Source organism: Centruroides sculpturatus, unplaced genomic scaffold (genome assembly GCF_000671375.1).
Source record: "Centruroides sculpturatus isolate CEXI.00-Female unplaced genomic scaffold, Cexi_2.0 scaffold641, whole genome shotgun sequence".
NCBI classification, from domain to species: domain Eukaryota; kingdom Metazoa; phylum Arthropoda; class Arachnida; order Scorpiones; family Buthidae; genus Centruroides; species Centruroides sculpturatus.
The window spans coordinates 451,992-463,107 of NW_019384888.1; the positions used below are offsets into that span (position 1 = coordinate 451,992).

The 11,116-nt window shown below is 31.4% G+C and overlaps 1 protein-coding gene and 1 long non-coding RNA gene across 3 annotated transcripts; one reads left to right on the top strand and one right to left on the bottom strand.

Moving 5' to 3' along the window:
* Positions 1 to 561: 561 nt before the first annotated feature.
* LOC111631151 lies at positions 562 to 2,124 on the top strand. The gene is made up of 3 exons (XR_002757649.1): positions 562 to 641; positions 1,917 to 1,959; positions 2,051 to 2,124. It is a non-coding gene; the product is annotated as an uncharacterized LOC111631151 (long non-coding RNA).
* A 5,351-nt stretch (positions 2,125 to 7,475) lies between these two features.
* On the bottom strand, positions 7,476 to 9,287 carry LOC111631172 (speckle-type POZ protein B-like). Of its 2 annotated transcripts, none has more exons than XM_023375373.1 (3): positions 9,132 to 9,287; positions 8,961 to 8,998; positions 7,476 to 8,881 (listed from the first exon to the last, which is right to left on the bottom strand). In XM_023375373.1, exon 3 carries the CDS (start codon positions 8,806 to 8,808, stop codon positions 7,768 to 7,770), a length of 1,041 nt encoding a protein of 346 aa, XP_023231141.1. In that variant the 5' UTR covers positions 8,809 to 8,881; positions 8,961 to 8,998; positions 9,132 to 9,287; the 3' UTR covers positions 7,476 to 7,767. The 2 variants fall into 2 exon arrangements, with proteins under 2 accessions (XP_023231141.1, XP_023231142.1); XM_023375374.1 differs by having other exon boundaries at positions 7,476 to 8,884.
* Between the last annotated feature and the right edge of the window lie 1,829 nt (positions 9,288 to 11,116).

An 11,116-nucleotide genomic window follows, 5' to 3' on the forward strand; every position in this document is an offset into this window, starting at 1 on the left:
AATCTTTGGCTATGTCTTCGGCTACTCAAATATTTTACGTTTTTGATACTAAATTAACTTCTGAAGTGTAATTTTTGATTGTTTTTATATTTTTCAATATATTTATTTTGTTTGTACAAAATAAATAAATAATTTTTAACGATACAATAGCCTTTGTTAGGCTTAACATCGACAAAAATTCAACGCAAAGTGACATGCAATGGAGAAAAATGTCAAGATGGGATAAATTAATATATTTTTTCGTACTTAATCGGTTATCTGAAACATTGATCTTCTGAACAACCCCATTCCCCAATTGATTCGGATAATCGACGCTCTACTGTATATATATATATACACTATATAAATAAACATAGAAATTTTTGACGATAAAGTCATACAAAGATATTAAAACGTAATTTGAAAAGAATTGTAACAAGCTTATTTATCTTTATATTTATTTTATTTATGTGTAATTATATATATAAAAGAATTATTATATTTAAATTTCAATCACATGTAGAATTAAAATTTTATATTTCTTCATTTCTACAGAAAATTTTACTTGGAATTTTTATATAATATGAAAATGTTTGTCTTTAATTGAAAATAATTATTTTACAGGAAAATTTTGGGGTCAGATGTTGAAAATGAAGCATCAGGTAATAAGATATAAAATAAATTATATAGATACAGAGTGAGTCAAAAGTCCCTTGAATCCTTTTCGTATCAAGAATACTTAAAATATATTAAATTTGTTAATGTAGTTACATAGGAAATAATGTGTAGAGCAGGGCTTCTTAAACTTTTTTTTATTTACAACCCCATTTATGATTGTGATTTTCTTTGTGACCCAAAAAATATAAAATAAAGATATACAAATTTGCAAAAACAATAATGGTGTACTACCACAGTTCACTCTTGTGTTACAATGGAACAGAGACAACTGAATACACTGAAAGCAACAATACTACACTAGTTCACACTACAGTGTTGCTAAATCGTTGTCTTGCTGCACCAGAAGTGACACAAAGTGCAGTTCTCGAAACCTATGACACAAAGTGTGCCATTTTCAAACTCTCACAAATTATTTCCAATATTTTGCATTAAAATTTCACGACCCCAAGATTTTGCTAAGCGACCCCAAATGAGGTCGCAACCCATAGTTTAAGAAGACCTGGTGTAGAGAATTGTATGGACCTTTTTGTTGACTTTGAAAAAAGATTACATAAAATAAAGTCACTTCTCAAAAATTTAAAGCTCAAATTACACAGTCCAAATGTATTTATTTGAATCCAGAGAATAGTTTTACACTAACTAAATGGTGCTCTTTATCATTGGAACTTTTAAGTTACCTCTGTTCATAAGTACAACATAAGTAACCTGGAAATGATTTTTATGTATAAACATAAGTCCAATAGTTATTTATTAAAGCCAAATGATTGCCAGATTAGATCAGGCTATATTACTGATATTAGTAATTAGTATGGTTATATCCAAATTAATAGTTTTGGATGCAACAATCAGACAGAATCTGGGTAACGTATTGGCAACGCATCCACATGGTAAGTGGAAATTGCGGGTTCAAGTCCTGCCCCAGACTGATTCTTTTCTTCCAGAATCTTATAAATTAATTAACAAATATTAATTATAATTGTTAAATTTAATAAGAGATTGTGCCTAATGCCTACCTCTAGGCCAAATTACTTAGTATTTAATTAATTATTAGTAGCAGTAATATAGCTTGATCTAGTCTGGTAATCACTTGATTTTTAGGTAACTACATAAACAAAGGTAATATATTTTTAGGACTTTTGGAATAAAAAGGGTTTAAGGAACTTTCAATTAACCCTGTGTATTTATTTTGTTCAAACTGATGATAATTAAATTATTTAATTATGAGTGTTATAAAAAAAATTAATTTTTGATATTTGCAGATGCTGAAGATAGTGATAGTGAAAGTGATAAGAGTGATAACGAGTAAATTTATATATTAATATAAAAATTTTCTAAAATTATTTTATACCTTATTAATTTCTATTTATTCCTTTATTATATAATTTATTTTTAGATCAAAAGTAGGAGAATTAATAGCAGATATCTTTGGAGAGAGTGATGAAGATGAAGAATTTGAAGTATGTAAATAATTTTATATGAAATTAATTTATTTATTATAAGGCACATTTTTTTACTTAATAAAATTAAAAGCTTTTTAAGAAGCATATAATATATAATTGACCATCAGCATCTGTGGGGATTGGTTCCAGGACCTCTGAGGATATCAAAATCCACAGAGGTCCTGGAACCAATGTTCAGTTTTCTTATATAAAATAGCATAGTATTTGCAAGTAATCTACACACAGCTTCCTGTATACTTTAAATTATCTGAAGATTGCTTATAATATCTAATACTACTAATGTTAGTTCTGTATAAATAGTTATGATGTTGTATTGTGAAGGGAATAATAAGTCTGTACAAATATAACAATAAAAAAAGTCTGTGTATATTCAATAGACCTAGTTATATAGTACACATCAGCAACAATATAACATTTTCTTTCTTTCAACATTTACAGATTGCCTTTGTTTAATGACCTGAAAGAGAAAATACATACAATAAAACATGTGTGTATTTTAAATATTCCATGCTTTATTTTTTGAAATTTTCTGGAATGTTTTTTTTTCTGAATATTTTTGATCAAAAGTTGATTGAACTCATAATCAAAAATATTCAGAAAAACTATGATTGAAACTATGGATGTGAAATCTGCAGATATTGAGAGTAAATATAATTTAAACAAACAATTATATATTATCTAAAGTTCTTAATATTTCATGTTCATTATAACTGTAAGATAGTGGTTCTCAAACCATGTGCTGTGGCATCCAGGAAAACTTCCAAAAAATAGCCAGAGATTAGATTAGTCATTATTTAATTACTTGTATTAGTGATGCACTGACATCATTGGGCTGCAATTTGAAAAAAATTGTAGATTTATAAATTTCCACTGTTGTCTGTTCTTTTGTCTGTTTTTCCTTAATCTCAAGAATGGAATTAGATAGATGAAATGCAAGACTAGATATAGAAACCTTAGGTGCAGGAGTCCCCGATTGACTATATATTCAATTCAACGTGTTGTTTCAATTCCCCTGAAAGCAGTTAATAGATGATTGGCATGACTCTATTGTTAAAGGAAAAGTATGATGTACAGGGGCAAGATACTACTAATTTGAGGTGGAGAGCATTTGTTGCCCATATGTATTGAAAAATTGCAGCCCAGCATTGTGATGATCTCACAATAAATAATTGCTTGTTCGTGTAGTGCAGTTTTTTGTATGCCTGTCTAAATTGTTTATCTTGAGATTTGTCTCATCAGAACTTTCTTAATAAATCCTTTTACAAGCCTTTTTTTCAGAATTATGTTATGTTCTTTTTCTATTAATAGAAGGAAAAGTAGTTCTTTACAGAAATTTTTACTTCTGTTTTGTGGTTAAGGATTTAAGATTTGTAGTCAATGCATGTTAGGCATATGAAAATAATTGCACTGTATATATTTGTTATGATATAATTATATTATTTATTCTTTGCCTAAGGACTACTATTTTTATTTGTTTACATCATTTAATTATAATATCAACACACCTTTTTTTTTCTCTCTTTTTGCTGTTTAATTAAATTTTATTTCATTACAAAATAGAGGTTTTTATTTTGTTTTAAATATGTAAGATGATGTTTTTCTAAAACTTCCTTATAATAAATAAAATGTATTTATGATATAGAACTTTTTATAAAACTTATAATTCTCATTTATTTCTTTTTTTTTATGTAAGAAATTTTAAGGAATTGATATTGTTATCACAGAAAAAGCTATGGCTTAATGTCTTCCAGCAACTGGTTTCAATGTCAGAAATTGATGGGATAAATTAATATATTTTTTCGTACATAATCGGTTATCCGAAATATCGATTTACCGAACAGCGCGTTCCCAATTGATTCGGATAATCGACGCTCTACTGTATATGAATCATTAATGATCGCGTAGTGTTTTTCTTATGTATTTAACTCTAAATTCTTAAGTTCATACAATACAGTTCTCATACACACGATATAATTTTCTATTTACAGATGTATGACGATTTCATTTCCATTGAGAAAATATTTTCTGCAAATTTGTCTCCAGAATTTAAGTTCAAAGTAAATATATGTTTAAAAAATCTTTTACAATTTCTTTTTATCAAGAGATAAATAAGAGGTTTCTACATTATAGATAATCAACTTTATGAAGAGATTTGGAAAAGTCCCATTAGGAATATCAATGGGTGGCTTTTTCTATATCAAGAAACACTTCGTCATAAGGGTAGGTATAAAATAATAATTTGGCTGCAATGTAAATAATTACAGACCTATAAGTTCCTATACGTGTGTCGTGCTGTGAATGGCTCACGTATTTGTAAAATCTGAGTGACTCGTACAACATGGAACTCATATAACACGGAATTATTAACTGTGTTATAGGGGGGTCTACTTGTATAAACCTCTGATCCGAACCGAAAGTCAGTTAATTTTGTTTTTAATTAAAAGATTTATTTTTACTTTCAGGTGATGTATGGAATATATTCTTCGTTCTCTTCATTGATTGAAGTGAGTGGAGTTCTGCGAAAAGAAAGAAATTGTGTTCTAATTCTTAAAAACAATACTTACGAATAGAACATACCTAATTATTATTTCAGTATTTTTCGTATTAGAAACGATCTTCACCTTGATAATTTCAATCAGCAATGCTTAATATTACTCTTCAATTATGTAGATAAAAAGCAAATAAATATATCATACTACACTGTTTTTGTGTCATTTTCGAAAATTACACGAAATTATTCAGACGAAACTTAAAAAATGATGAAAATTTTCTCTTAAAATTCAAATTCAAATCGCTTTAGATTCGGTAACGAGACATAGATAGGGGTTTATGCATTACATCTTACAAATAACATTATATATAGTCACACCTTGCTAGCAGAAACCAATTGTTATAATAATTCGGACAAAATTACGAGAGGAAACTTTAAATTCCCGCGACCACCAGACTACTTTATGGGGGGGTATGAGGAAAGCATAAGGGCAGGAGGTCCAGATTTAACTATATACGAACTTCCTGCCTGAAACAGAAGTCGCGTGATTTCAACTCAAAAATTTTCTCCAGGAGGAAGATGGATGACCGTCAAAACTTATTAGGAAAAGTATGATGTACAGGGGCAAGACACTACTAGAATCGAAAGTATATATTTTAAAAATATAATTAATTAAAAATTTCAGCCCGACATTGTGACCACGTCATCACAATCTTTGTTCGTTATGTTATTTGTTCCATTTGCTTATTTGTTTCCAATTTCGCAGTTAGTTTACATCATCCCAATGCAAGGTCTCATTTTTTTGGCTGCTAAATTTTATACAAAAAATTAATAAATTAATGAAGAATGTTTACAAAACTTATTCGAGATCTGTCACATGTATTTATAAATAAAAATATTATTACAATATATTTAATAATTTTTCGTCAGTTCCATTTCGAGGGCTTTTCAAAATGGAACCGACGAGGAACTGTTAAATATACCTTCGGCCCTGTGCCCGTGTTTTCTCCGTTGGCCATTATATACAGAATTTAACATCACATAAGAATCATTTGAGAAATGTGTTTTTTGTATGGGTGGATGATAGTTTGTGTGTTCATCTATTTTGATCTACTCGATAAAAGAATTTGCAATTTTCTTTCTTTATTTATTTTTTCTTGTATAAAACGCATCTCTACTTCAAAATTAATCTTTTTGCCATTTTATGATAATTAATAACATAAAAATTTTTAAAAATAAAAACTCATAACAGATGGCGCCACAAACAATTTTATTTATTATGTTTAATAATATAAAAGTTATTACGTTGCACACAACATTGACAAAAATAATTTATTTTAAAGCTTTTATTGTTATTTTAGTGTCGAAAAGTACAAAACGTAGTTTTACATATTATAAAAAATTAAAATAATTTCGTTTAAAAATAAAACTAATTCTTAACTTTCCCGTAGAATTAATATTGCACCTCTGCTACTCTGCCACACCTGAACTATTGCATCTGTGTCAAATCTCTCTAGAAAGAAAGTAAATTTGACAAATACAAAAATCTGTATGGTGAATTTCAAAGCTTCATCTACAACACCATCTGAGAAAGGTTTAAATAATTTAGATTCCGAATGGGAAATATGAGAAACGAATACAAAAGTGGAACGTAGTCATAAGTATCGGTAGCGTAAATAGTCCTGTATGGTGGGAGCGGTGGCGCATTCCTGTAATCCAGCTTCTGGGAGGCCGGAACTTAGAGGACAACTTGAGGACAGGAAATGCCTTCGCGATGTACTACGACAAGAGGACGTCCACACGAAGGATGACGTTGTTTCGGTGGTCGAAGAGAACATTCGAGACCATTGCAATCCCTTTCACACCGCGAAATAACTGAAATCGAGTTGAGACTTACGTAAAAGATGGGAAAAGAAGTTATCATACACGAGGCGAAAGCCTCCGCATCGTTGAGTAGTGGAGCGATCTGTATGTTCCGATGCAGTTGGACATTGTTTTGCATTTTTGTTGCAAAAAATTTACTATTTACAGTATTTTCGTGGAATGTCACAGTAGTTTTTGTAAAAAATAAATAACTGCAACATTCTTGAATCTCATAAAAAAAAAAGACCGATTTGATAATAAATCTTCCTGACAAAGTAATTATTTTTAGTAAATTAGTTGTTTGAAAACGTTGACATCTCGAGCACCGCAACAGATTATCACGAATGATTAAATGTTGTTGAAAAGTAACTAAGTTACATTTCTGTACGTGATGAATATTTTTGTTACCTGCTTATATAAGACGATTGAAGATAAATAAATCATAATGAAAAGGAAAGTTTTATTTTCTTGTCATCACCTCGTTATTAGTTAACATCCAGAACTTGTGGTGGCTTTTAACCGTAATAAATCGGTCGCAAGTGGTTTTTAACTTTAGCAGCTAATTTTTTTCATCGTGTAGAGTACATCAAGTACACTTCATACAAGTACAAGTACAGTACATACATCAAGTTCAGTTCACACATAAGTACAAGTCATGTACAGTACCTACTAGTACATGTCGTTTGACCTTTAGCCGTTTTAAGCGAAACAAGAGAACAAAACAAGTGTTCTTTGAGCCTAACATATACATAACATTCAGGAAATTAAAATTTTGTGTAACGTTATTTATTTCGAAATATTGCATAATTTGTTTTCAATAACATTACTGTACTTCTCTATTTTATTGTTCATTTAGAACTGTTAGTATTATAATTAATAGAATCTATTACTATATTTACATCTAAAAAAATACTATAATATGTTTTTAATATTTTGTAAAATAACACAGAACACAGCAATAAAGAAAAGTTATGTTAAATAATTTAATTCATTATTTATTTAAAATGTAAACACAATTTGTGATGTAATTATAAATTTATAAATAAATAACATTTAATAATTGAAGTTTGGAATTATTTATCAGTATTATCTTGTGATTCAGCAATTATTCAACAATGCAGAGGACATTGGTACTGCAATAATGAAAACAGTCGACTTTCCATGTCGAAAGCCTTCCATATTGTTTAATTAATGATTATATATTAGGGTTATTTTATAGTAACCATTAAGATGTAATGAAATTCAAATAGAAAATAAAGTATTAGGCTAACTATTAATGTTATTTGCATCTTTTTATTAACGATGTTCCGAAAACCGATCGGCAAGAGAAGGATATTTGTCGGCCATATTTTTCCACCCTTCAGTTTGCTGAATAGAATTCAAATAATGAGTGATAAACTCAGTTGCTGCCTCTTCTAACTGCTTGGCATTATAAAGATCAGCCAAGACAAGAATGTTGCAGGCAGTTTCTACTTGCAGTTTGTGGCAAAATTGCTGTTCGCATAATGCTTTTAATCGTTCCAATGCATATTTGTCGGCAACGGCCAGTAGACTGGTAGTCATTTCTTTTAACTTGGGTACCGTATCAGTATAAATGAATCGGAGCATTTCTTCGACAACATTTGGATCCACGTCTTCGATTAAGATTACATTTTCGTTATTTTCCTTCATGTCGTGCTCGAACATTGCAGAAAAAACTGGAGAACTCGCTGCTAAAATTGCTTTGTGGGCATAACATTCTCTGTTATCGGATTGCGATGGATGGCCTACGCTCAAAATTACGTCGCTAAACTTTGGATTATTGAACAGAGTTTCTATTCTATGTGAAAGACGAAATTCTGGTACCATAACAGTTTCAAAACGTTTCTGACCGGACTCAGTTACCCAATGATCTGCTATGCGTATCTCACACCTAAAAGTTATTCTATCGAAACGAAACGAATCGTTATAACTAAATGGGTAAAATTCAATATAATCATTGCTTACTCCTGAAAAAAATTTACACGGGCCTTTTTTAACTCCACCGGATAATTCTCCTTTATCTTTTACCACGTAGATTGTATACGCTGCTATAACATAATACTTATCACTGGAAACTAAATTTAAAAACAAATTTAATATTTTATCTCTCGATGGAAAATCGCATTTAAAATATAACTTCCATTTTATTTTAGTATTCTCATCTGGAGAAAATATGGAGCTTTCGAAAATATTCTCGGCCATAGCGAAGGAAAGATTATTAATTGTCCATAGGTAGGTGACGTCCATGAATTTTAAATTTGTGCAATTCCAATGGCCTCGCTCGGGCGCATGCATTTTAGCGTGAGCATACGACATTTTTAGAGATTTTCTGTCGAAAATTTTATAATTTAGGACTTGAATATTTAAAAAATCTGTCCGGAAATTTCTTCTGCTAATCGTTAAACAAAAATATTAACTCTTCGATTTATAAAAAGATTTAAAACGAGAAGAGGAAAATTCATACTCACGTCAGCGCAGAAAGTTCGATTTAGATAAACGAATTATGCTGAAAATATAAAGAATAAGGGCGTAAGTTACGTCACATGTACCGTATGTTATTGTAAAGTATTGGCATTCTTTACAATAAACTAATGGCTATTTGCCAGCGGGTAAGTTCTAGGTCTACAAAGTTACTATACCTTTAATGTAATATTCCAACGGAAATACCAATGAATATATTCAATAGTTGATATATTTGAGTTTTTTCATGTGTTATTTCAAAACCTAAATAATGAAATGACGGATTTTATTTACTTATTCAAATATTACTTTTATCTATGTTAGATTTCCACACCCATTATCGGTGATAAGAAAGTCCACGGCGCCGCCATGGAGCGCAGATAATAACCAAGCTAGATAATAAAAAAATCGAACTAGAAAGATTAAACAACTTAAAATTCGAATGTAAAATGGAGGGAAAAACGAATAAAAAAAGCGAACGTGGACCTAAATAACAACTTCGAAGGGACTTCGGCTGGCCGGGAGAAGAAGTATGTTCCGATAATTCAGGGTCTGCGAAGCCAAAACTAAAGTCCTATGGCTGGAGGAGGGGCAGGGTGACGTTGATATGGTGGCCAACGAACAGCCCGGAGTCACGGGATCTCCTAAAAAAACCTTTTTTTTTTCTTTTTAGGACATTCAGTGCAAGAGTCCAAGACTGAATAGACGGCGGTCGGTACGTTTTCAAAATAATTGGACCTAGTTTTTTTTATCGTTAATTTTAATACACATAAATATTTTATTTATTTATTTTACATGAACGGTAAATCATTTTACGCTTTTCTGCTTCGATGGATGGCGCGATCGACGGATGATAGGATTCTGAATCAGTATACACACGCGAGAGATCGTAGAACTCCAACTCTAGATCACGATGAGTTTGGCCGATGCTGCTCTACGTGGTGCAATTCAAACTTTGAATGAGACCGTTGTGATCTTATCAGGTGTGTAGAGCATATCCTTAGGAGCAAAAAAGTCAAAGTAACCTTACCTCTACAAGCGACCCTTCGCGAGATACAGCTGCCCGAAATCAGGTCTAAGTTTGTATTGCGTTTTTAACTATTTACCCCACGCAATTACATAGGCTTTCAGTAGCCAGCCCACTTAACTTTTCCTGGAGTATTTGATGATATAGTTTTAGAAAGTGTGGAGGTTGCCCCTACCATGGTGCTGGATACCAGAGAACTCCGAAACTCGCGACTACACGCGGTCAATGCGAGCGATCACAAGCCTTGAGACGCAAATTTAAGACATTTCAAAAGACCATCTTTTAAAAAGCATGTCGTCCTTGATGCCGCTTTCATCTTTCTGGATTTTCTCTCATGCTACTAATTTCATTGATTCACGTTGTTGTTATATGCTTTCAAGTCAAAGCCGAGTCATATCAACCCCGTGAATAGCGGCATAAATACTTTAAAATCATTTGTTAGGTGGCATATTTTTCGCAGGCTTTTATCAGTTTCTACTAGTGATGTAACGAATATTCGGTTACTATTCGGTATTCGGCCTATTCGGCCTGTTTTTCACTATTCGGCCGAATACCGAATACCTAAAAACAGGAGTAATAAATAACAAAAACACAGTAAATTAATCATTTTGTTATTTAGATTTAATGTTATCGAGTTAGTGTTGTTTGTTTATATTTATTTCTTGTAACATGCACAAAATAAAAAAGAAAATAATATTAGTCACTTGTATTCACAATTTATAATTACAAAGATCAGCACACGTACATTACACACCTATTCGTTCGAGAATCGTCGCACATCTGAGGGTCTAATCGTGCCTATCCTTCTTTTTAAGCGCTCGTCTTTGCTCTTCCCTTTCTCTTACCGCTCTAATCCATGTATGCCTGTGCATACATTATAATACGCGCTCACAATACTTTCGATTCGTCACTTTTCCGTCGTAGAGTTCCCATTTTACAATTACGTGACTCAGCCTGGTGATAACGGAGAAAAGAGACAGATAGGACGTCGGTATAAGTCACAGTTATGATTTCACAGATTCGAGACAGCTTGATAGCCCGAATGGCCCCAGGCTTTCGCCCGTGCACGCTAAGTGACTTTCATTACAAGCATTTAGCTTTCCGAAGTTTATGACAACAATTGTTTGGCATTGACGG

What these genes read in the sequence shown, in the direction of transcription:
- LOC111631172 (XM_023375373.1), bottom strand. Translation starts at nt 8,808, where the DNA reads ATGTCGTATGCTCACGCTAAAATGCATGCGCCCGAGCGAGGCCATTGG.